Source organism: Ochotona curzoniae, unplaced genomic scaffold (assembly GCF_017591425.1).
Source record: "Ochotona curzoniae isolate NIBS_2020 unplaced genomic scaffold, NIBS_Ocur_1.0 scaffold_1852, whole genome shotgun sequence".
In the NCBI taxonomy this organism is placed as follows: Eukaryota; Metazoa; Chordata; class Mammalia; order Lagomorpha; family Ochotonidae; genus Ochotona; species Ochotona curzoniae.
In genome coordinates, this window is record NW_024467087.1 from 19,408,031 (window position 1) to 19,435,385 (window position 27,355).

Consider the following 27,355-nt stretch of genomic DNA (forward strand, 5'->3'; position numbering starts at 1 on the left):
CAGGCCTAAATGGTCCTCTTAACCTTTGCTTTTTCTTAATCCAGAGGAAGCAAGAGTGAGTAATTTGTTCAGTATGACCTTTGATATTTTTCCAATGTTTTACTGAATAATGAGCCTTATAGACATTTGCTAATTTGTATCTTTCATTCAAAGCATATGTAATATTCCTTCCAGTTATAAGATTTGATGTTCTGAATCATTGTCATAGTTATAGAATCAGGGCACTTTGATAGTGACAGTGGGAATTAACAGAAGACAGGGCCCCCAGCTAAGGTAGGGCTGGGAAGCCCAGATTCTCCAACCACTGACAGGCACAAGTCTCATGAGTTTGCAACCAAATTTTTGTGTAGCTGTAATTATTTGCAGTTCTTACATCTTACAATAGATTCTGAAGAATAGGCTTGAGGATTTCATAAAATTGATGTAACTATGTAGTTACATATTACTGTCCATCTTCACTGGTCCTGACTCAAGAATTGTAGTCCTTTCAATACTGGGTTTCCAGTTTGTCAAGGGGACATATAAATGTTGGCTCACTCAGTGTTCCCTTTAAAATGATTCTTTGATGCACAGCACCTTTTGGCTCTCGTATGTTCTGTGAAAACACTTGTGATGTCAATTAGTAAACCCAGGCTCTTTCTCTCACAGGTGATGGTGGCTATGCCAAAGATGCAAAGATGAAAGCCCCTTCCTCCTTAGCAGTGTCACCAGATGGTACACTCTATGTGGCAGACCTTGGGAATGTTCGAATCCGTACCATTAGCCGCAACCAAGCCCACCTGAATGACATGAACCTGTATGAGATTGCCTCACCTGCTGATCAAGAGCTCTACCAGTTCACTGTCAATGGAACCCACTTGCACACCTTGAACTTGATAACAAGGGACTATGTATATAACTTCACCTACAATGCTGAAGGCGACTTAGGTGCAATTACCAGCAGCAATGGCAATTCGGTACACATTCGCCGTGATGCAGGCGGGATGCCCCTTTGGCTTGTGGTGCCAGGTGGGCAGGTGTACTGGCTAACCATAAGTAGCAATGGGGTCCTGAAAAGAGTGTCAGCCCAAGGCTATAATCTGGCCCTGATGACCTACCCAGGAAACACTGGACTTCTGGCTACCAAAAGCAATGAAAACGGATGGACAACTGTTTATGAGTAAGTCTCTAATTCCCACCATAAGCTTTGTTAGGTTTTTATGTGAAACTGGAGTACAGGGAGGAAATGTCTTCATCATTGCAGAACATTACACGTTATTTTCTCTTAAGAACTACAATGGAAAAATGAAAAGTCAAGGAGAGAATTTTGCCCAACTCCTAGGGTTTGGACCCATTTTTCCAGAGCAGTTTGCAAAGTGCAATAATAAAGGGCTATACTAAATGAAGCAGGAATCAAGTGTCTCCCTGCAGGAGGCAGGAGGTGGAAATCTGTGTTCTCCAACAACTGCAGTGTACCTAGGAATACAGGGTTAAGATTCATTTAAATTGCAAAACTAGAAAATAATTCCGAAGCTGAAAAGAAGCAGTGTGATTTAACGAGTATGTATTGATTCCTGTGGGGTTTAATGAATAAATAGATTGTTTGGCCAGCCCAGCCCAACCCAACTCAGTATAAGCTGCTGTTGGAAGTAAGAGAGAAGTTGGAATATATGAAGTGGATCCTGGCAAGCAAGAGTGAATATATAGGGGGGGAAGGAGCGGGGGACAAGGCTGGGTAGGAGAGGCTGCATTCCTTTGGCTGCATCTGTGAAAAGTGGTGTCAAGTGCTCCTGCACAACCTTGAGTCTGTAATGACTCATTGGGGACTAACGGTGTACACGTCTGACAGAGGGGGCTCTGACACGGCAATTGACACCATGGTCGTTGCCTTTTGAAGCATCCACAATGTATTTTGAAAGCTGGTCTGCCAAGCACTCAGAAAGCCTTTTCCCCACAAAGGGTGTGCTGGCTTTTGAAAACATGGTAGCAGGTGAAGATAAGCTGTAGGATCTGAACCCGGAGTCTGGAGTGACATTGAAGTTGAGCAGTATGAGAAGTACAGATGTTAAGTGTGAGGGTTCCACAGTGTGGAACAGTCCAAGGATGCAGAGAATATATTTAGCCTCCTGAGAGAAGGGACAAAACTACTAGCTTTGGATTTTTGGATCATTTCCCAAAGAAACGCCATCTATACCAAAGAGCAGGACAGCTGTTTTAGTCTCATTTAGAAAAATGTATCCAGCTGTTTCTCTTGCAGATCTTCCTCTGTTTTTTGAGAGAAAAAAAAGTCTTAATAAGAGTAAATAAAAAGCTGCTCTTAAGACGCAATTCACCAAATGCTGGACACCAGGTTGAGTGATTCACACACGTTGCTTTGTTCGATCCCTATAACAACATGAGGAAAGTGATCTTGGTGTGCCCGTTTTATGGATGAAGAAACAGAGTCAACAGAATGGCTGGCTTATCCTCATTCATACAGATATCCAGAATTGAAGCGCCAGCAGTGTGACTCCAGAGCACATGTTTTCAAATATATCACTCTTGAGAGATTAAGTTTCTTTTTTTTTTTTTTTTTTGGAGAAATGAAGTTTCTAATGAGAAACTTGAACATGTTTCTTAAAAACTCATGCCAGATCACCTCACAGCAGAAATCAGGCAAATGACTATTATGAAAGCCAAAATTTGAATCTAAGCCCCAATGAGAAATGCTTGTGGTATGAACTGGTTTTCAAAAGGACCAATTCGACCATTAAATTTTGTATTCAACAAATATTTACCAAGCACATGCTGTGTGCCGTTCATGTAAGCGAAGACCTATAGGCAGTGAGAGTAAGCTTCATGAGAATTTGGGGAAAAGAGGGGTGGGTAGTATAAGGATAGTTCAGCAGAGGGAACAGCAGTACAAAGGCCTTGCAGCAGGGGCAAACCTGGCATGTTTGAAAACTGGTAAGGCAGCCAGCCAATGTGACTGGAGAGGAGTGGGAGCAATAAGGCAGTGAACCCATGAAGCAGCCAGTTATTTTATATAGGGCCTGTAGACCACTGTAAAGGATTTAACTTCCACTCTACCTGGTAGAGCCCCTGGAGGTTTGGGTGAAGGTGTGACATAGTCTTACCTATATTTTTCAAGAATCATTGTGTCTTGATGACCGACTGCATAGTGGAGTACATATGCGGTGATATATGATTCCATTTATGCAAAATATCTATAAAAAGTAGACCCGTAAAGACAGAAAATAGAATCATGGTTGTCAAAAGCTGGGTAGACGAGTCGGTGGGGATTGAATGTTCAAGGATTTGTTGGAGGATGAGAGTTGTACAACATTGTGAATTTACTGGACCTAATGACTGGTGGGCGTAGAGCTAGAGCTATTGCAGTAATCCAGAACAAAAATGATGAAGCAAGGAAAAAAATGGCGAGGCAAGTTAGGGAAACAACACATTCCGGAAACACAGTGATTTAAAGCGTTTGTGCTGCTCTAGCAATGGACCTTAAACTGGGTAATTTATAAGCATCAAAAACTTGCTTCTCACCATCCTGGAAGCTGAGCTGTCTAACATCAAGGTAGCAGCAAAGTCAGAGCAGCTTCCAAGATGGCCTCCTTTGCTGTGATCTCACATGGTGGAAGGATGGAGAACAGAAAGAGTCCTTTCTGGCTCCCACCAGCCATTTGATAGTTACTGACCCTGTTCATTAGGAAAGATCCCTTATGAATGATAACCATTGGTGACATTCAGTCTATAGCACAAAATCAAGCAGAAATCTCAAGGAATTTTGAGGGATCATCTCTGTCGGATACCTGTGACAAAGTAAAGCAGAATGGAGTTGAGAAGTGATCACACCATTTAACACTGGAGATCACAGTTCACCAAAAAATTAGTTGATGCTATGATATAATAGAGAAACAGAGCCTGATCAGAACAGATTTGAGAAACAATGGGCAAACAAATGTTTGCAGGGTATTATCCATTATAGATAAGTATGGACTCCCTATGTGCTCATCAAGTCATCAACCAAAATGTTCATAAGAAATCAGAAAAAGGTGCTCCACAGCTAGCAAACCACCATGTGGGTTGCTTCCTCTGGAGTGCAAGGGGCCCAAACATGGGCCCACACTCTCCGGGGCCGCATCCTCTGTGGCTGCGCTCCACAGTGAGCAGCAACTATGTGGGCTGGCTACCCTGGGATGCAAGGGTCCGGACCCATGCTCCTGGGAGCTTGGGTGTGACAGGGGGATGGTGCTGGTAAGGGCCTGGGGAGACCTGGGGTTTCATGCCCAAGTAGGTGAAATAAACGTGGAGATCTCCCCATGAGCATGATCTGTGCATTGATCAGAGATGGGGTAAGCAGATGTAGGGGAGGGAAGACCACTGAGGGAATATGTTGCAGGCAGGGATTTACTTCTGAGGGACTCCCCCCATCTACTAAGCCACTGTACTTACAGGTAAGAGAGGGGCTGAGACAAAGCAATTTAGAGGGCGAAAGCTACAGGACTTGTGGGTGATCTCAGCTGGACTAGTCAGCATTGACCACAGCTAACCACCAGGACTGGAGAGCCTACCTGGCAGGGCTAGATAATAATGCCCACCAGTGAGTCAGAACAGGGGATAGGTAATGTTAGGCTGGGTCATGACAATACCCAGCATGCAAGAGAACCAGGTCCAGGGGCAGATTCTTTGGGGATATATGGGCCCACCCCTGAGGAACTGCAATTTATATTGGTTAGCTTAAGAGCTGGGAGTAGTGATGGGTTGAGCTAGCCAGGACCATAGAACACTCACACTTATAGGAACTAGAGTTGGGAACAGGCTGGGCAGATCCAGGCTACAGCATCTGCAGGCACACTGAAGAATAGGGAGTGGGGCAGATCAGGCTGCAACATCCACCAGCTCATACAAAGGCCAGAACAGAGGAGCAGACTATGCCAGGTAAGGGCCTAGCACCCACTGGTATTTATGCTATCTGGATCTGGGAGTGGACCTGGTAGAAGAACTTGGGAAATTGCCCTTGTGGGTCTTAGTGCCCACTGGAGAGCCTGTGGTTCATGTCTGGGTATTGGTCAGGCCAGGCAAGGGAACTCCACCCATTGACAAGTTTGTGAGTTGGTTATGGAGGGAGATGGACCAGGCAGGGCTGGGCCAATCTTGGGTCTCTGGCATGTACAGGAGCTAGAATGGAGTGCAGGTCCTAGCTGGCCTAGGCTGTCATACCTATTGGTTTGCATGAACAAGGGATGGGAGAAGACTGAGCAGGGCTGTGTTGTAGCACCTGCCAGCAAGAGCTGTGACTGAGAGCAGACCAAGGCAGATCAGACTGCAACATCTGATGCCAATGGCCAAAACGGGAAATGGATTATGTCAAGCTGGGCCAGAGCAACCACTGGCACATGCAAGGTCTGTGGCTGGGAACAGGCCTGGTTGGGGAGCTAAGGGGATGCCCTGGCTGGGTTGTAATTCCCACTGCTGAGTGTGAAGACCATAATGAGGGCGGTGACCTTGCCTGACCATGACTGCAGTGTCCCTCAGCATGGGTGTGGACTGGGCCTTGGTTGTCCCAAACTGGGCTAGACTTCAGCACACATTGGTGCTCATGAGAGCCAAGGTGGATATAGGAAGGGCTGGGCTAGATTTCTGCCCCTGATGAACCACTGAAGGGATGTGTCTGGGCATGGACCAGGTGTGGCTTGGCTGTAGCAACCACCAATAAGAACCAGAATGGGTGTGGGCCGGTTGGGCAAGGCCACTGTTCCTGCCAGGACATGAGGTGGACTAAGTCAGACGGGGCCAAGGACTCACCAGTGTGCGCAAGACCTGACAATGGGAAGAGATATGATAGAGGAGCTTGGGGAACTCCTCTGTCAGGACACGGTTCCTGTGGGTAAGAACAAGAACCAAGCTTGGGAACAGCCCAGACCAGGTCAGGTTGCATTACCTGTTGGTTTATGTATGGCTCAGATCTGGGGATGGGCCAGGCTGAGCCAGTTCATAATAGCCACTGGCAGATCAGAGAACCAGGACAGGGAAGAGGGCAGGCCAGGTTGGGCCACAACAGCCAGTTCACATTAGGGCTGGGATTGGGGATGGCTGAGCTGGGCTAGGCCAGCATGAGCTGGAATTGGGAGCAGACTGGGCCAGGCCAGGCTGTTATCAGCCCCCAACCCCTAGCCCCCACAAATGCTGAGGTGAGGCAAACCATGCCAGACTGGGCCGCAGCATCTACCAACACACATGAGACCTGGTGGGAGGGGGGCCGTGTGTCTGATGGAGGGGGGCTCCCCTTCTAGGCTACTGCTCCCACTGGCACTCGTGAGAACTGGGATCAGAGGCAGACCAGATTGGGCATGGCTACCATGCCTGTTGGTCTGCGTGTGAGCTAGGTTGGGGGAAAGCCAGGCTGGGCTAACTAACTGTATGCACGGTACATGCTTAGGCCAGAGTAAGAGCAGGCTAGTTGGGCTTTGCTGTAGCATTAGCTGGCTAGTGCTTGGATTGGGAGCAAATCTTGTCAAGCTAGACGATGCAGAAACACCTGGAAAGTACAAGATCTGGGACTGGGAGTGGGCCCAGTGGGAAGCTATGGACATTTCTCTGATGGGTTGCAACTCCCACTGGTGAGCATGAGAACCAGAACTGGGAGTGGGCCTGGCTAGACAGGTGGTGGCACCTACCAGCGTGAGCGTGGGCTGGATAGTGGGGTTGGTTGGGTTGCGCTGGACTTCAATGCCCATTGACTTGTACCAGAGCTGAATGGGATGTGGGACATATTGGTATATACATCTGCTGTACATACTAGCAAGCACAGGAACCAAGGCTAGGGGCAGGCCTAGTAGGGGTTACTGGGGTCACTCCAACTAGGCTGTAGCTCCCACTGGTGAAGGTGAGAGCCAAGTGTGTGGTCAGCAGGGTTGGGCCATAGAATCCATTGGTTTGTGTGAGAGATGGGGCTAGAGACATAACTGACTCAACGATTGCAGCTACCAATGTGTGTGTGTAGGCTGATGTGGATGATGGACAGAGCCAGTCCCCATGCTGGTAAGCATACACAAGAGTCAAGTCTGGGATCACATCAGACATTCTTTGAGGATCCCCCCAAATGAACTGCTGGACTCAGAACTCCAATCATGGGGAGAATTACTGGATCTGTGGTCTGACCATGGAGTGCATGTGTCAGAGCTGTGCCTCCTCAGTGGGCCAACATGCTCCACATCAGGGACCCTGTGATGACATAAGATGGCTATTCCCCACCCCTGGGTAATGAAGTGGTTGGGAGTCTGCATGTGCCTTCTCCCCTTATCTCCCCCTTCCCCAAATACAGGAAGAATTAAACAAGAAAAATGTGGGAATAATGGTCTTAATTACCTTCTCCTAACTCACGACCCTTCCCACCCTAATCAGCTATGCAAACATCAAAAATAAAATTTAAAAAAGTTAATTTAAAAATCAGAAAGATCCTCCAAAGACTAATGACTTGGGTGAGGGGGTACATCAGGCTGAAACAAGGGAAAGTTTTGAAAGGAAAAAGATAAGATTGTATCAGATATTTAGAAACAATAATCTGTGGAGACAACTGTTAACAACCAGGGTGAATTAGTTGAGGTTGAGTAGGCAATTGCAGGGCAGATGTCCTTGTACAAGAACTTCTTTGTATAAAGTTGTGATCACTTCTGTGCAGTGTTATAGTTCTGGCAAGGTTTTTTTGTGATAGTTTCCATCACACCGCAAATAAGAACCCTTTGTTCCTAACCTCTTGGCTTTATTTATATATTCATGTTAGTGTTGTCGCAGATGACCCCATCTGGATTCCAGCAACTTTCACAGCACTTTCACAAAGTGATGAATGAACAAACAGAATGTGGTATATCCACACAATAGAATATTGTTATTTTCCTTAGGAATGGAGTACTGATGTATGCTGCCACATGCATGAACCTTGAAAACATTATACCATGAGAAAGGAGTGAGACCTAAAGGACAGCAATCATATGATTCCATTCATATGCAGTGATGTGTGATTACATTTATATGAAGTAAATATAAAAAGTAGACCCATGAAGACGGAAAGTAGAATCACGGTTACCAAGAGCTTTGTAGAAGAGTGGATAGGGAATGAATGTACAGGGTTTCTTTAGAGGATGAGGGTTGTACAACATTGTGAGTTTACTAAAAGCCAATGCATTGTATGCTTTGAAATGCTGAATTTTATGGCATGTGAATTATACCTCAATAGTAATAAGAAAAAGAAAGCATCTGAGAGGAGAAGGATTAAAGATAATATAAAAAGTACCCTTCTGAGGAGCATTGCTGAAGAGCAGAGAAATTTGAGCAGAGGAGGAAATGGGTTAAAGGGAAAGACTCAAGTGAGAGAAAAATGCAGTGTCTGTTTGCTGATGAGAATGAGCCAACACAGGAGAAAGTGATCATGCTCAATAAATAAGAAAATGTTTTGTTAAATCACATGGTGTGCCTGTTTTCCTGCAGGAGCCCTTCGATAAGGGAACTGTGTGGGAGGCAGGACCCTCAGTGAATGGAGCCCAGACCTGCAAACCAGGACTTGGCCAGCAGTTAATGAATTGTTTAATCAGCTAGCATTTTTATTAGATAGGCCAATCTTGAGCCATTGTGAGATAAAAGATGTAGGCATCCGCATGGAGGAAATCCTGCAAGTATAGCCATGAAGAGGAATTGGAAGTCACAATACAGGTAAAGAAATGGAAGCCCAGAACAGGGAAGTAACTTGTCTGTCACATCTTAGTTGGCCAAGTCTAGACACAGGTCTTCCAGCCGCCGTTGCTCTGTCCACTATTACAATATTACCTTCCAGAAAAATAAGGAACATTCTGGATTATCCGAATTACCATGCAAAGCCTGAACAGATAGAAAAGGAGCAGAAACAGAGAAATATGGCAGTACATGAGATTTTTAAAAATAGACCAAACAACCATTTTTTCTAATTAAAAAAAAACAATTATGTAAGGTAAACAAATTTCTTGTACTCCATAGCAGAAATATAGGAACATAGTGACACTTCCCATTCTGCGTCAAACAGGTATTCCACCCTCCATCCTGTAATTTTTTTTTAGTACTTATTTATTTTATTTGAAAGAGTTACGGAGAGAAGATGAGACATAGGGAGAAATCTCCCATCCACTGGCTCACTCCCCAAATGGCCACAGTGGCCAAAGGTGGATCAGGCTGAAGCCAGTAGCCAGGAATTTCTGCTAGGGCTCCCCCATGAGTGCAGCATCCCAATGACTTAGACCAAACTGCATTGCTTTCGCAGTCCATTAGCAGGAAAATAGAGTGAAGATGGACCAGCTGGGACTCAACCAATACTCATTTAGAATTCCAGGGCCATAGGCAGAGTTTTACCCTACTAAGCAATGGCACCAGCCCTCCTTATTAATTTTTACAATGACATACATTCAGATTACTTCGCATTCAAAGGCTTAACGTCCCATTAGGTGAAGAATGTAATAGGAAACAGAAGAAAAAAAAATCACTGTTCCTTCATAGTATACTCAAACATTATAAGCAGTAATAAAATTTCAAAATGACAATTTCACTCATATAGATTAAATTATGTGTGTACTCTGTATTTGTGACCATAGATCAAGCAAAATTTTTGTCTTTTTGTGACTGGCTTGTTTCAATGGCTGTTGCATGCATTTTGTTGCAAAAACAGGATTTCATTCTCTTTTGTGGTTGAGTGATATTCCATAATGCGTATATACCATATTTTCTTTATCCATTCATCAGCTGTTTGACATCTGGTTTGATTCCATGTCTTAAACATTGTGGATTGAGCTGCCATAAACATGGGAGTACAGAGAGCTCTGTTGCATGCTGATTTCATTTTGGGTAAATTCCCAGGAGTGGGATGGCTGGGTCATTTCATAGATCTGTTCTCAGATTTTTTTAGGAATCTCCATACAGTTTTCCATAATGATTTTAGTTATTTACAGCAGTGGATTCGGTTGCTTTTCCCCGTATTGTTGCCAGCAGTTGCTGTTTTCTGATTTCTGTATAATGACCATTCTAACTGGGAAGAGGTGAAACCTCATTGTGTTTCCATGTGAATTTTGACATCATGTTTTTAAGATAGGAGAAGAACATTGTTGGTATTTTGATTGGGATAGCTTTGATTTTGTAAATTGTTTTGAGTAAGATGGACATTTGAAAGATTAATTCTACAAACAGGGCAAATTCTTTTTTTTTAAGATTTATTTTATTTTTATTGGAAAGTCAGATATACAGAGAGGAGGAGAGAGAGATGGGAAGATCTTCTGTCTGATGATTCACTCCCCAAGTGAGTATAACAGCCAGTGCTGCGCCAATCAGAAGCCAGGAGCCTCTTCCGGGTCTCCAACACGGGTGCAGGGTCCCAAAGCTTTGGGCCATCCTCAACTGCTTTCCTGGGCCACAGGCAGGGAGCTGGATGGGAAGTGGAGCTGCCGGGATTAGAACTGGGGCCCATGTGGGATCTTGGGCGTGCAAGGCGAGGACCTTAACCACTGCGCTATCTCGCTGGGCCCGGGATCCTGGACGTGCAAGGCGAAGACCTTAACCACTGTGCCATCGTGCCAGACCCCGGCAAATTCTTCTTTTTTGTGTATTTGGGGGTTATTTTCAATTTTTTTTCATTATAGAGATCTCTCACATCCTTGCTTAGATTTATTCCAAGAGCTTTAAGGTTTTGTAGCTTTTGTGAATGCTACTGATCATTACAAATTCTTTCTCAGCCATTTCTTAGTATGTATATACAAAGACTACTATTTTTTGTGTGTTGATTTTTATATCTACAAAAAACCTTTCCAAATTCTCTTTAAGTTCTAGTCATATCTTTGTGGAGTTTTTCAGATTCCCTGTATATAAGATCACTTCATCTGCAAACAGAAAGGCTTGGTTTTTTCAAATGTTTATCCCTTTCATTTCTTTTTCTTTGCTAATGGTTCTGCCTGGAACTTTCCTAACTTTATTGGACAGCAATGATAAAAGTGGACTTTTCATCAGGTTCCAGATCTTAGGGCAGGTGCTTCCATCTTTTTCCCATTTGTTTTGATGCTGGCTATGGGTTTGTCATAAATTATCTTGATCATGTTAAGGAATCTATATCAGTTTGCCTAAGGTTTTTGTTTATCATAAATGGATGCTACATTTTATCAACTGCTTTCTCTGCATCTATTTGCAATAATCCTATGGTTTTTATTATTCAGTTTGTTAATGTGATATAGCATGTTTATTGATTTACATATGTTGAAATATCCATGCATGCCTAGGATAAATCTTACTTGAGCCAGATGATCTTTTGGATGTGTTATTGGATTAGATTTGCTAATATTTTGTTGAGGATTTTTACATCTCTGTTTTCATTGGGGATATTTGCCTATAGTTCTCATATCTTTTGCTAGTGTTGAAATTAAGGTGATGCTTGTCTCATAGAAGGAGTTTGGAAGAATCCCATGGCTCTCAATTATCTTAAATAGTTTGAGAAGAATTAAAATGAGTTCTTTAAAAGTTTGATAGAGTTCAACCATGAAGCCATCTGGTCCTGGACTTTTCTTTGTTGGTAGGATAGTTATTGCTGATTAATCTCTTCAATCTAGATGATTAACCTATTCAGGATTTCTGTGTCTATGGACTTAATTTTCAAGATTATGCATGTCTAGAAATCTGTCCAATTGATTTTCCAATTTGTTGGCATATGGCTGTTTGTAGTATTTCCTAATGATTCTTTTTATCCCTGTGGTGTCTCTTGTGACATCTCATTTTTCATCACCGATTTTTATTAATTTTTGTTTCATTTATTTATTTTATTTATTTATTCCCCTGCTCAACCTTCTTAATTCTCTCCAGAATCCTGGGGAAGACTTCTGAGCCATCACATATCCTGAAATGGGAAAGTACCGCCTTTTCTTGAAGGATTTCATTCATGCTGAAGAGCAGCCCAACAAAACACAGGCCCTATCCTTTCTTGTATGTGCATTAAAAAATGAACACTTCCCAACCTTCCCGATGTAAAATTCTACTCTGTCTAAAAGCTGACTTCTTTCACTTTTATCCATGCTTTATCCAATTCAGAACAATCCCTTTAATTTTTCCTTATCCATCTGAAATTGACAAACACAAGACTGATCCTACTATTTTAGGCAGAATCAGAGAAGTGCAGAAGGTGGCCAGGCTACTGGCCCCATGCCCCCCTATAAAAGATTTTGACCAATAATCTGAAGTGAGAGAGAAGCTTCTTTCTGGAGCTGAAGGAAAGGTGGAATGGAAGCTCGGGGGGTGGGGGGGGGGGGGAAGAGAGATACTGACTGACTGACACAGACAAGCTAACACTATGGATGACTGCTGTGTAGAAGCAGCCCAGCTAATAATGCATCAATACATTCAACTTTCAATTATTTGTAGCTACAGAAAGGAGAGATGACAAAAATGACCCTAAACAGTGGATAATCCAAATGGAATGTTAAAATGCATCCTGTGCAGTGGTCTTATGTGGCCTTCTACTGCACATTGATAAGTCACTCATTGTTTTCCATGATTCTGTTTGGATCAGATGAAGATCATATTTGCACACCCCAAGTATTAGTTTGTGATGCTTCACTGCCCTGAATGTTCTGAGTGTCAAGAAGAACTGACTGTAGAGAAATAGCTAACCAGGAGGAGATCGTCAAGGCAGGAATCCTGACTAGATGACGGAGGTGTTCTGGTATGTAGGGCTGCTGGGCTCCTAACTGTAATGAGCCTGTCATCATTGGGAGAACCAGGGGAAGGGTTCTGTGACTCACACAGCAGGTAAGCTTTCTTCCCCGACCCTTGCCAAGACTGCAGTAGTTAGCCTGCCCTTGTTTTAGTTCCCCAGCAAAGACTGCTGTTACACTAAATGAAAGAGGCCCTGCTAAGGGCATCAGCTGTGTCACTGCTGCTGGTCCAGGCCTTTCATCTTAGGTGGTGTCCCAACTAAAAGGAGTCTCTGCATTTAAATTGTCTCTTGGTCCTTAGTCTCATGTATTCTCCGTTTCAAATCTTTCTAGCACATCCCTTTCTCCTATCACACCCCCCCCCAAAATTAAAACCCACTGATAAGCCACTAAAGCCCTTCTAGCATTCCTCAGTACCTTCTAGACTGTGCTGCAAATGCTCAGTTCTAACATGGATGGCTATGAATAACTCACCCCTGCCCTAATAAGTATAATGGTGTAGGCAAGGTCAATAAGCCCTCAGGCTGTGGCATTGGGCAAGACATTTGCTTGGGGATGAGAAGTGATGTCCATGTAGAAATGTTTAAGTGATGATCAGTGGACTGAATATGTGCAATGTTTCCGGGGCCTTCTGAAATCCCAGAGTAGGAAGGGAATTAAGGCAACATATGGCCTTATGACCACCTGCCTCCAGTTCAATTAAACAGGAACACAGACCTGTCAACTGTTCCTTTGGGTCTCCAGAGATACAGATCCAATACCTTTCTTTCCTCAGCCACCTCTGCTTATGCTCTTGTACTTTGTACCCTTAATTAAGGATCAAAAGTGAGGCAAACAGAATTTTCATGAGTAACGCTAAGGACTTCCAAAACATAGACAGGTGGTGACAGAAGTATTGGAGGCCACTGGCAGAAAAAACTTTCAGCAGCTGAGTGGGACCTTCAGCTGCACCGCACAGGGCCACTGATGTAAGCTGAGTGTGTCTTCCCAACCCCAGTCTGCATGGCCCTCTCTGTCCTATAACCACATTGGCTCTCATATCCACCCTAGCCTCCCCATTGCCACTGGTAGCATTCTATCTAACCTCATTCATCAAATACATGCAGTAAGAATATTCTCTGTGCCAGAACCTAAGAATACCAAAGTGAAGGAGATAGCAAGGGAAACGAGACCCGATGACAGGCAATCAATGCATTTCATAAAGGCCATAGGCCACCGTCTTCTGCGCAAGTTGAAACTGCCCCCTAACAGTTCTCCTTGCTCGTTTTCTCCCCTTCCAGCCATTGCTACCAAAGCACAGCTGCGATCATGCTGTTCTCCTCAGGCCCCTTAGACATCCCATCCACCTATTTGCTTTCCATCATGCCCATGACCTTGACTGAGAACCCCTTCATCCCCCTCTGCAATTTCTGTTGACCTCCAGGATTGAACCACTTTCTGCTCTTCCTCCCCTTCTTGTGCTCAGCCCAGCTGGAAATCACCTCCACCTCTTTGGAGCATCTGCAGCTCCTTCTTTATGTCTGGACTTGGCAGTTTTCTGGCGTTACAAGTTGTTTTAGTGTATATCTGACCTGTCCTACTAGACTCTGGATTTCACCCAGTAACTAGCATAGGACTCTGATATTTATTGAATGAAGGACAAATGAAGAGAGAAGGGCACTGTAAACTTGGAACAGAATCATAAGAAGCCAAATGAAGTTATTGATGAGGAAAGGGGGATCCGGTGTTTCTGAGGGAATGCTTATTAAGTTGGTCAGCTTTCTGAAATCAAAATGGTAAGAGGATCTGACTCCCTCATCTTGCCTTTTAGAACTAGGTAATGAATTTTCCTTCTATAATCAGCAATATTTTCTTAAAAATCAAGGTAGGGGAAGCTTCTAGTTTCTATCATGCACAGTTTGATCCTGGCTTAAATTGTCCTCAAGGGAAAATACAAGCCATCCCTCAGGAGAAACCATCAAACCCAACATATTTTTAATATTGTGTAAATATTGTCTCTTCAAGTAAACTATATGCCTCTCAAGGACAGGTATGAATTATAAATTTTCTTTAGATACTTCCTTTGCTCTTGCTGTGCACAAACAGGCACACACACACACACAGTGCATTACACAGTGCATCATGGTGGTGCTGAACAACAGGGCAAGTTCACTCAATACTTCACTGAAGCATCCTCGGAGGGCAGTCTCTGTAAAAGCAGGTGAGGAACTGACAGTTGAGAAGCAAGGCTCCTGTTGCCTTACCCACTTCTGATGAGCACATAGGCAACAGGCTTTGCCCCGGTGACATAATGCACGGGCCAGGGTTTGTGTGACTGGTTTAGGTGAGTGCCATGCCCTTGCCTGGGGGTGGGGAAGCGGGGAAGTCTGCTCTCATGTTGTGGCCTAAGGGGATCAGTTGGAGCATATTGGTTTGTGCTCTCTGCGCCAAAGGGAAACACATAGCATAAGAGATTTTGATTAAACTTGTATCTTTGACATTCAGTCGGGAAGGATGCATTCCCCTGTGATGGTGGAGGAGGGGGCAGGAAGAATAACTCAAACAAACCATAGGAAATCAAAGGCTTTCTGGATTTCTCATCCTCTGTGAGCAATCATTCCAAAGTGGCAGCAATGAGCCACACTAGTGTCCAACTGCCTGTCACTTTCCCCCCTCCTTTGGAAATGAATCTGCAAAACAGAAGTGGGCCTGTATGTTCTGATCCGAGGCCATATCAATGAGAACCACCACAGCGCAGACCGTGTCGGGTATGACTGCTGTGAATGACTGGCAGAACTGGGGATGAGAGTGCATCGGAGGGTGGGATGCACTGCATATGCACTTTCACATCCAATGTCTATCCAGGAGCTGATACAATTTCCTAGCCATGCAGCAAGTGGACAGGTGTGTGGGATGTGATACCACAACTTGCCAAGGCCACTGCATCCTTTGCCAGAAAAGGAACAGGCAGCAGCCTCGCAGCTAACTCTATCTAATTAGAGTCTTAGCGAAGACTCCTGAGCTTTCCTCTCCAAATGCACTAGTGTTAATTTGGAACCTACAAATGGGGCCAAGACATGTTGGTGAGGCACCTGTGCTTCGAGGACTAAGCCTCTAAGTGAATGTCAGACAAAGAAGACCCATGTCGTAGCTTAAAACGTGTCTAGTGGGTGAGTAAAATAGCAAGATTGAGCCTCACGCCTTTGCTGATATGATATCTGACTCCGTGCACTGATGAGTGGATACAACCACTGGTGCCTGCTTTAAGAAATCTTTCAAAGGGGCAGCGAGACTGTGGGGTGAGGGGCAGTGCCACGTCCAGGGTAAGAAGTCCACAGGCAACTTGAGTCCCTGATGTCTTAAGCCATGTTCCCTGGGGGCAGTGATGAAGAGTGGTGCTGTGGAGGGCTGAGGAAGGCAGAGCTGCTGGGGCTAAATGCAGGTGCATTTTCCAGCCTGCAGCCCCCAGAAGCTCTCTCTGCTGCCAAGAAACTCCTCCCTTCAGGGAACAGTGGGTTTGTACCATGGCAGTGTAAACGTCAGGCATTATTTTTCTCTCCTGGAAAGAAGAGCAGGCAGACAAGGTCAGGGCACTGACATCCGGGCCCTTCCACGCTTACTCCCTTCCAGAGCCCCCAGAAGAGGCCATAGGCAGACAGGCTGGCCAAAATGAAGGGCCTTGCCATTGACCACAGGCCCAAACAGCACCCTTCAGCCCTTCCTGGACCATGAGTTCTTAATGGCACAACTCGCAATGCCAACCGTTTGCACTGAAATTCACTTAAACACAGGGAATGCTCAGCTAGGCTCTGGCCAGTCTCTGACTTCAGATGACAAATTTGATGCTTTTTATTCACATACATGACTGAACTGCTTCCACCTGGGTGTGCACACGCAGAACTAAACTTGAGGCAGCATTATTTATACCCTCATGGTCAGTTCTGTCTCATAAAATATGGTCCAATACCTTCTCCCAAGCCTGCCACAGGCTGGCATAGGTTGTAAAATTTGAGCAGCTACTCAAACCGTGTTCTTCAAAACTTGGGGAATTAGCAGTGGCTCTTTTGCATCTCTGTGTGGGGGGTAAGGGGCAGTAGAGCCAGTCTCCACCATTGAGGACTCCACAATTCAGGCTCTAGCCTACTCACTTTTGGGAAATATATGTATATTATATATAACATTAAATATATATTTATATATTATATATTAAATATATACATTGTTTAACATGTTCAAAGGCATTAAAAGTGCTTAAATATTTTGTAATTTGCAACTTGAAACAGGAAACAGTAATGGGTTTCCAGGCGCATGTCTTTACTTTTAATGAAGTGTTTATTTTTCATGGTTCTATTGGCAATAAAAGAATAGCTTCACATCAAAAGCCTTTAGGGAAGCACTTTCCATTTGGAGGACAGTAAGATTGCCAACCATTTTGACTGAAAAAAAAAAAAAAGGAAAGAAAGAAAGAAACTCACTAGACTGTATTTCTAGATATATGTTATTGTCTATTATCCCAGGTAATTATTATCTTTTTTTTCTTTTTGTCTCTTACTCATACAAGCAAATTACAAAACATAATGCACTATACTCTAAAAAGACAAAAAGGATCTAAGTGACACAAAGATCAGGGGGCTCCAGAATGCTTTAATGAACACATTCCCATTATCCTGTGTGCATGTTCATTTTGTTGAGAGAATGATTCATTCATTTCAAATTTGGCAACTTAAACTGCAGCAAATTATCATTTTGCCATCACAATGCAAAGTCAGTTTATTGGCCTGTTCAGGCTTGGAGGGGCCTTTTGTGTCTCTTTTTGCTTTGACAACAGCACCCTCTGCTGGACTTTGTAATCCATCACAGCTAATGGGATTAACCCAAATTGCAAGCGGAGGCCTCCCTGCAACATTACACACAGCAGGACATGATTCATAAATCAGTTTTCCACCATGGTGATTCATTACCAGATATATTTTTTCTGTAAAACAGCACAGCTCAAGGAAGTCATCAAGAATTCAGAAGCTGCAAAAAAAACCTTCGTTTGATTAATCATCTCTCTAACCTTTTTCTTCTTATTGAACAAGGTTAATACTACTTCTTATCAGTCAGAGTTAAACTGTAGGAGCTGTGGGTGGTTTTTTTTTATTTTTGCAAAGGCCTGTAATCCATGCCAAGAGGTTTCTAAACTGGATCGCTTACATTCCTTAGGTATGACCCCGAGGGACATCTGACCAATGCGACATTTCCCACTGGAGAGGTCAGCAGCTTCCACAGTGACCTGGAGAAACTGACAAAAGTGGAGCTGGACACTTCCAACCGTGAAAATGTCATCATGTCAACCAATGTGACAGCAACCAGTACCATCTATATTTTAAAGCAAGGTAAGCACAGCTTCACCTGACTCTGACACACCCCTACACACAGCTAATAAATAGCATTCACCCGTGGCTGAGAAGATGGCTTCTCCCTATTTTCCAGCTATAGAGACTGAAACCCAAATAGTGTCACATTCACATTCGTCAGGTTCACATTCACCTCTGGGCCCCATCTCTGAGTGAGGGTGATGGGTGGCTGGTTGGGCTTACAAGATGAAATCCCTCCCATGTCTGCTCCTCTGTCAAGTTGTTTCCTAAAACCCAGCTGTTGGTTCAGTTCTCTTAGGGTCTGACTGGGCGTGTCAGAAATGCATTCTGCATGCGCCCTGTCTGAGCTCAGCATGCCAGCCCTGGGCCGACATGGGCGAATCAAGGGCATTAGCAAGGGGACACAGCAAGTGAGACTCAGCAACCGCACTAGAATCTTGTTCTAACCCAAGAAAAAACGGAAGACAGAAAGGAGGGAAGAAAGAAGCAGGGATGGGGGAGGAAGGTGGGATTTGGAAGGAATGTGTTACAAGCTTCAGGGGAAATGGGAAAAAGAAAGGGTCCTGCTAGGAAGGACCTTGTTACGTCATCCTGGGCCATCACTCTGAGAGGAAAGGTGCTGCTGTTTGTCAGCATTGCCATTGTCTTGGGTGCAACATCCTTGAGGGCATCCCTGGGGGATGAGGAAGCTGGGTGGTGCTTCCTGCTCTGCCCATCCTGGTCCCCTCATCTCATACTGGGAAGGCAGATCCAGTAAGACAAGGCAATTGTGACAAAATTCTTCACGGATGCCCCGAAGCACGCACACACACACACACACACACACACACACACACTCCCCAAACCCAGCATACGGTCTGGTATCTATCTATACAAGAGTCTGGTATCTAACTGGGGAAATAACAGGACTCAGATGGATGGTTCTGCCAGTCAGACTGCCAGTCTAGTCCAAAAGGCCATTAGCTCCGCAGTACCCCATCAGCTCAGCACTCTCCAAACATACCTGCTATAGCTAAACTGGCCTCTCTATTGTTCCTGCCCTCCCCCACCCCCTCTTGTCTACAGAAAATACTCTAAGTACCTATCGGGTGAGTCCAGATGGGTCCCTGCGTGTCACCTTTGCCAGCGGGATGGAGATCAGCCTCAGCTCTGAGCCACACATCCTGGCCGGCGCAGTCAACCCCACACTGGGCAAGTGCAACATTTCCTTGCCTGGAGAGCACAATGCAAACCTCATTGAGTGGCGGCAGAGGAAGGAGCAGAACAAAGGCAACGTGTCCGCTTTTGAAAGGAGGCTGAGGGTAAGGCTTGCGCCTGCACGGATATTTTATGGTTGTGACTATTGTTTGAAAACTACAGAGCCTCCCTAATCAGAAGTCCTATTTCTCCAAATCTTTGCTAGGTGTCTGGCTCATATGATATGCTAATTCAAAAGAGGGTACTAATGGCCGATAATGGTTCTGTATCCTTAAATGAGCATTCTAATAGGAGCTTTCTTTGTCATTAGCCAGCTAAAGTGCTGTAATAGTAGCAATTTCAGGCACCAAGAAAGTCTAGCTGGAGAAATACGTTTAGTCGGGAAACCCTCTAACACTCCCTGCCAACATACCCTAGGGATGCTTCCCAGGTCCCGTGGGTTGACCCAAGCATCCTTGCCCTTGAGTAGAACTGGAATCAGACCAGGCAGACACACAGAGAAGGATGCGAGATGGAAAGTCATGTTTGTACAAAGGCAAACTGCAAAGAAAAATCGGTGAGTGATATGATTGTAGGGAAAGCATTAAGGACCAGAAGGGTCAAGGTCTAATACTGAGAGAGAGCTGCCTGGCAGAAAGTCAAGCCCTGGGAGACTTCCAGGCCTTGCCAAGCGCACTTCACCACAGTTAACCAGAGGTCTCTGTCAAGGCTGCTTTCCTGCAGCACACAAAGCCCACAAACACAACAGCACCTTGGACTCTCTCACCCTTCCCAAACACTGACTGATGAAAGGATCAACTTTCCAAATATAGGAATATTCGGTATGTGAGCCCTAGAGCCTGCCAGAAACACACACTCACTCTTAAAGGCAGACCCGCTTTGAGTCCCCACAGCGCAGCTGGGATACTGGAGCTGCTTGCATTTCCTTGACCCAAGGGAAACATTTGGGAACCTTAAAGGCTGTGGACATCCATGCACCTGTCAACCACCACCCAATTCCAAGGAGAGGCATGCAACCCAATCATGTGACTGCAACTGGACAAATGATCTAGGGCAGTGCTCGGTTTCCATGAGCTTCACTGGTGACAGAAACTCACAGAATTCCCCACGCATTTTTGTAACAGCCACTGTAGTCAGCTGTGTGAACAAGACAGTCCATAGGCTTTGATTCAATTCACCAATCTCTGGTAGAATATTTATTAGACATGCCACTGAACAGAGAACTGAAAGTGCTGTGTGGATAGCAGGAAAGGTTTCCAGCAGAGTTCTTGAGACAGGCTTTTGTAGGTAGAACCATGGATGGGGAACTTATGAACTGGCCTTGATGCACAGTTTTACAACTGCCTTATGAAATGTTTACCCCCCCCCCACACACACCTGTGGAATGAAAACTTAGTGCTGCCAAAAGTAAGAATTCATTAGGGGTTTACCACAGAAGAAAAATCATCTTGAAAAATCCTTCCTGGTCTGGCCTGCAGCTTAGAGCCTCAGACATCATGACCTGGATCAGATGGTGTGTGACCTTGGGAGTGTGCATTCTTTAGGATGACTCACTCGATGCTATCTGACCTGGGGAATGTCCACGATCTGAGACTCCATTTTCTTCTCTTCATGTGTATAGATAATGGAGAGAAATTATAAAGTGACATGCATATCCCAAATTGTTGTTCATGTTGCAGATCTTTAAAAGAGTACCCTGTGGCAGAGCTGAGCATAATTATGGATGGATTCTAAGGACAACAAGCTCATGATGTTTTCTGTATGACCTCTGGTCCCAGAGGTCTTGGGCCTGAAGAATGACGCCCCTTATTGGCTAGCTGTGGGACTGTGCGCGTCCTTAGAAAATCTCACACACTAACAATCCTTCATGTGTGTTTACTGCTCAGAGTTAACAAAATGCTTTCGTTGCCAGGATTTTATCTGATCATTTTACAACCATCAATTTTCACTCCCAATTTACAGAGAAGGAGACTAAGGCCCAGAGAGGTTAAGTGATTTGCCCAAAGTCAAACAGCTACAAAGCAATAGAGCCAAGGCTTAAAAACCAGGTCTTTGCCTAGCACAGCACTCTTTCTACTGCATCTGGCTGTGCTGCCTTGTTCCTTAAAATAATTAATCTATAAATCATTGCCCCACTCAGTGGAGCCACCTTGGCAGGGTCTGACTCCTCGTTTCAGTGCTGACAAAAAGAGACAAATAATCGACTCTAATGTACTAGCAAGTGTGGATGGTATAGGACAACTGGCTGGCCTCCAGTCAGGCAAAGCCCGGAGGTGGCACGCAGAGGGGAAGAGGGGAGGGGGCGTTGTTTAGCTGGCTCACTTTTTTACCTGCTCTGCCCATTCTTAGGTGCTTTTCTTTCTATTGCTGACTCATTTTCCCCACATTAGGTATATCCAGTTTGATGGAATGCATAAATGGTTATTCAGGGTTTAAGTTTCAAAAATGTTGATTCATTTTTATTTAATTGAAAATGAGGGAGAGAGAAAAAACAAAGAACCTTCTATCCATTGATCCACTCTGCAAATACCTACAATAGTCCAGGTTAGGCCAAGCTGAAACCAGGGACACAGAACTCCGTCTGGGTCTCCCATGTGGATGTCGGGGACTCAAGTACTCGAGACCGTCCGTCACCTGCTACCTTCCAGGATGCACATGAGGAGACGGCTGCATTGGACTCAATCCCAGGCATTCCAGTATAATACACCGGCTTCCCAAGGAGACGCTTAAGCAACTATGCTACAACAGTGGCCCTTAGATCCGATTTTGGAAAGCCAAATTCTCTTTCCCCATTGACTCTATTTTGTCAAGGTGTGTCCTTTCACTCTGGAGAGTTTTCAAGGGTCAAGCTAATGAGTATTTTCTTTCTGGGCCGAATAGCCAGGCCACATTTGAAAGCTCATGTGTCATGCCCTTGATTACCTCGAGAGCTTGGATAGAATCATTTCTTTTTCCCATGCAAGCAGCCATTAGGAGTGAGGGCCGGCGAGCTCAGCAGAGCTGCCGGGACAGAATGTGAGAAAAGTCACCACACAACAACAAGAGCCTGTAAAACTCCGAGAAAAGGGCTCCTCTGTGAAAACCCACCCCAAGTGTGGTTGAAAGTGGAAGTCAGGAAATGCAGCCCATCAGATCGGAAAGCACTAATTATTCAGGTACAACGTGGCAGGTGCACTTAAAGGCCCATGGGATAAAAGGCACGTCAAGGGCTCTAAAACGCTGATCACACCTACCCTGGATTTTCTAGCTGAAACAGACAAAAAGAATCAGAAATGGACTGCTCCTCGAGGCAGAGCAGCAGGAGCTGCTTTTCTTCAATGATCAGTGACTTTTTTTTTTCTGGCCGTATAAAGTCAGAGTCCTCTCCCAGGTGCGGGAAACAGACTGTTGGGAAACATGAGCCTCAGCCAAGGGATTTGTTGCCTTCCTTTACCTGCTCCAATAAATGAAATAAATCACATTAACATCCTGAAATTTCATTTATTTAAAAAACCCATTTCCCCCCAACCTGAGCTGTGTTTGAATCATCTTCCTTGCAAAGTACTTTCCCATCCCATCCATGCATCTTCTCATCTGCTACGTCAATCTGTCCCCATAAATACATTTCCCTGGACAATAGAGAAATTAGAGTGCAGCTAACAATAGAGCGATTGTAAAAGAATTGGACATTCACCAAAAGCAAACTGGTTTAGGAACTACATCCAGATTGCACCTTGCTGTGTCCGTGGATAATAATGTTGTCATCTGATACTTAGGCCTGCTTTGAGTCCCAGAGCCCTTTATGAGATTTCACAGACTGAGCTGTAAGGTTACAGAACTCTGGAACTACAGTCTTATTTATTTAAAAGAAGGGAAAAAAATGGAGGAAGCTTAGCGCTTTAAGCCAAAGTTATAAAATGAAGTAACATGATTATGTGTTTATAAGCAAAATGAAACAAGGACTCATCTAAAACCCTCACAATTGATTTTCTTCGTCTCTGCTCAAAGATGAGTGCGAACAGAGGAGGTTAGTTTTTTTTTGTTTTGTTTTTTTTTAAAGATTTATTTTTATTATTTTCTCATTGGAAAGGCGGATATACAGAGAGGAGAGACAGAGAGGAAGATCTTCCATCCGATGATTCACTCCCCAAGTGAGCGCAACGGGCCGATACTATGCCGATCCGAAGCCAGGAGCCTCTTCTGGGTCTCCCACGCGGGTGCAGGGTCCCAAAGCCTTGGGCCGTCCTCGACTGCTTTCCCGGGCCACAGGCAGAGAGCTGGAAGGGAAGCGGGGCTGCCGGGATTAGAACCGGCGCCCATATGGGATCCTGGGTGTGCTAGGCGAGGACCTTAACCACTTGTGCCACCGCGCCGGGCCCGAGGAGGTTAGTTTTTAAACGCCACACGTGCCTGTTCATGTGTGAGCTGAACTCTAAAGGGGGCAGGAAGTCTGGTTGAACTTGGGGTCTGTGGCTGATGAAGGCTAGGAAGTTGGAGAGGCAACCTGGAGAGTTCCAGTGTGTCTTGCTCATCTCTTGGAGTGCCTTTGTGGCCAGGGTTCTTGGCTCCAGGGTGCTCCCAGGTGGTTCTCGTTTGCCTCACAGGATTTTAACTTCCTTCTCCTGGTGGAGGCTCTCATTTTAGGAAAAAAGTCCAGATAAGGAACCTATAAGGATAGATTCACTTATTTAAAAAAATACATCAGGGGGCAAGGGTTTGGCCTGTGATTAAGATGCTGCTTATGACAGTCACATCCTGATTCTAGCTTGTTGATAATGCAAGGCAGGGGTGATGACTCCACCAGCTGGGTCCATGCCTCCCACATGCTGCACCTCAAGCTGGGCCAGGGACTGGTGTAGGCATTTGAGCATTGAACCAGTGGTTAAGGGTACTCTCTCTTGCAGTCTGTGTGTCTGCTTGTTGGGTAAATGCCTATTGAGTAAACACATATGTGTGTACACACACACACACATATATATACATATACACATAAAATAAATGTGTGTAGGTACATATATGTTTTATATGTGTATGTATATGTATGTGTATATAGAGATGCATATTTTAGTCCCAAACAACAGTGTGTCTACCTCTAAGTAGTCACACGGAAAAAGAAAATTGTCAGACGCCAGTGCTGTTTTGGCAATCATGGTGTTTTGGGTCTAGGAGTTCTTGTGGGCTTTAAGTTATAGAAACTCCACCATAAATCTTGCATTAAGCAATTTGAAAGAAAGTATTATTCTACACCTATCTTCACCTTATAAAGAAGCATTCATGATTTGGTCTGAAAGTTTTTAACATGTTAAAATAGGTCAGCAAATAATTAACATGAATGCATTTAAACAAGAGCAGGTTAACTTTAAGGGGAAAGGCATCCAAGATAAAGGATATGATCAAAATCAGGTTAGTAATGAGTAGTGTTTGGTGGACAAACTGCTACATCCTTAACTTTATACTTTCCTTCATCTGAGAAATGGGAGAATTATTTGTACTACTACCACTAACCACAGCAATACCAACTCACATCTTCACGATAGCCCCATGATTCTCTCCTTTACTTTCCTAACACCTATGGGTTTCCCATTATCCCTCCCATGTTACAGATGAAGAAACTGAGACACAGGTTACACAGCTTATGAGTGGTGGTTATAGATTTTGAACTCCAACTGTCTGACTCAGAAGCCCATTTTCCTAAGAGCCCTTCTAGGGTGGGGAATTTGTGCACTGGTGATATAACAAGAAAATAACGCACAGGAAATTCCAGATAACATGTTAGGTGGCAGGTGCTAATATCAAATATGTGTCCTATTCATTGGTTAGCAACTATGAAATCAAATCAAGCCATTAAAATAATAATAAAATAATTAAAAATTAATAAAACCAGGCCTAAGTAAGACTTTGTTACTGTAGTGAGATCATAGAGTGATTACCTTAAAGCAGGTGGAGAGCAGGCTAGCATGTGCTACTTTAAAATCAGCTGTGACTTTCCTATCCATTCTCATAACTTCATGAAAATTAAATTCAGTGGATCTTCCAAACTCCAAGGGTGGTGATTTGGCCCCTCTCACTTATTCGTCTTCTGACTTCTTCAGCAAAAATTTAAACAGGTGCTCAGTTGTGTTGTGAGCTGAAATACTAGACAGTGTCCTTGAAAATGCAGCTTTCTGGTCCTTGAAGAAGAAATAGTCAAACTGCTGTGAGCCTAACTCAGTGCAGTGTGTATGTGTGTAGGTTGAACCACAGGAAATTGCCCTTTGTGTAGGCCAAACAAAGTCAAATGTTAGCAGTTGCCATTAGAACAACCTAACATAGCATTATCCTAATTGAATGTACCTCAAATTGGAAGAGTTCAGAAGCCCTTCTCTTGAACAATTAAAATACAAATTTTTCAGAAAGATCAGGAAAGGGATTAGATGGGGAGGCAAAAGACACTTGCCTTTGGAGCTTCTCCCTGGCCCCATCTTATGCTGGCAGCACTGTGCATGGCTAGCCAGAACACATTCTTCCTTCTTTCCTCTCTGGTCCAAGTTTGGGCACAAATTAAGGCCTTCCCCTTAATACAGGGTGGCAGGGGAACCCAAAGTCTAAAAAAGTAGAGCATGGATATGTCTTCCCCTACTTAAAAAAAAATTAGCAAGTCCAGCTTTTCTACAACACGACAGCTTATCAATTGCCAAAGTTGAAGGTCTGGTTCACCTGTGCAAGGCTATTTCTAAATTCCGGTCCTTTTTCTTTCCCATCTCTTGTTCCGATTAGTGGAGACTGGAAGAAGAGTGGAAATAAGGATTGTTGGCTCACACCTAGTTCAAGGGCTATTTGTGTTTTAGGAGAGCACGTGTTTTCTCAACCTTGTGCATGACCCTAGCGGCCCGTGTCTCTTCCACACCACAGAGGCTGGCAGCCCGTAGACACTCAGTTGGGAGGTTGGAAGAGATCAGCTGGAAAGCATCTTTCTTCCCAGGCCTCTCCCCTGCAGTGTCCACAGGAGACTCGAGGGGCCCTGTGGCACTCCTGACCTTTGACTCTCTTTCAGATCCTGGCTGAATTTGATTTTTGCTTCCCAAGTTGACTCTGAAATGAGCATTTCGCTTGCATCCGAATAGTAGGGTACATTTGCCAGAAGCAACAACCCCTGGCTGCAGGAATCTCGGCATATGAAAAACGAACATTGCTGTTTTCCTCTGCTGATTTTGTAGTGGATTACAAACAGCAATCCCTGCTTTGGTAGCAGTAATGACTTTAATAAGAAACGTGGTCTTGAGTAGTAAACTTAATCTATCAGACAAACAAAACCACAAATTTAGTTGAACTGGAAATCACTCATTACGTTGGCTCTTTAACAATCATTATAACATAAATTGTAATGGTTACAACCATCCCTGGGAGTACATGGAGATTTCACAGCTATTATAAATGAATGGTATTACAGTTGCAGATCCGTGGCTATAAAACCACAGGAAGAGTAGTTGAAGAGAAAACACCTGGTCTCCTGTAGGCTTCCAAGCCTGCATATCCGCAGACAGGAGATCTGTGCTTCTCTCTCACCGTTCAGGCAGTAACAGCAGGTGACTGTAGGTTTATGCAATTCAACGCTGCACACATTGGCTACAGGTGGTCTGAACAGCCATCATTCACAATCTGTGGCTCTATTCCTTGAATTAAACCTACCCCTGAGACTCACAGCGTGTCTCCCCAAATCATTGCAGTATGTAACACTAGTTTTTTGTAGACAATTCATGGCATGGAATATGTGAAAGGTCCCTTTTTTGGGGCAAAGGTTGAAAATTAAAGGCAAATTTCATTAGTCTCAGCTGACTGGCAAAGAAATGGAAACCCAGTAAGTTTATGAGACTGACTGCCTTACCACTTGGCCACCGAGCCTGCGACCAATAAGTTTAAAAAGCCAAGTGGATCATGAGCAGATAATTCACAGAAGATATGCGTGTGGCAAAGAGATAGCAACAAAGGCTTAAGTGTACTAGTAATCAAATAAAATGCAAACCTCAGCAGCTGCAACATGACATTTTCCCACTTTGATATTGGGAAAATTTTACTAATAATTTCAGTCATAGTAAGGATGACATGAGATGGGCATGCCCAGCACTAGGTGATGGGAGTGTTCATTTGAGAAGTCTCTGGCCCTTACAATCTCTCAAGTGA

At 44.3% G+C, this 27,355-nt stretch overlaps 1 protein-coding gene across 3 annotated transcripts in view; it reads left to right on the forward strand.

Moving 5' to 3' along the window:
• Positions 1 to 27,355, forward strand: part of TENM1 (teneurin transmembrane protein 1) — a 531,802-nt gene that overhangs the window by 492,073 nt on the left and 12,374 nt on the right. For all 3 annotated transcript variants that reach the window (XM_040999695.1, XM_040999696.1, XM_040999697.1), the window contains 3 exons: positions 649 to 1,159; positions 17,865 to 18,037; positions 19,085 to 19,320. In XM_040999695.1, the coding sequence (XP_040855629.1) occupies positions 649 to 1,159; positions 17,865 to 18,037; positions 19,085 to 19,320 (920 nt within the window). The remainder of the gene's footprint in view (positions 1 to 648; positions 1,160 to 17,864; positions 18,038 to 19,084; positions 19,321 to 27,355) is intronic.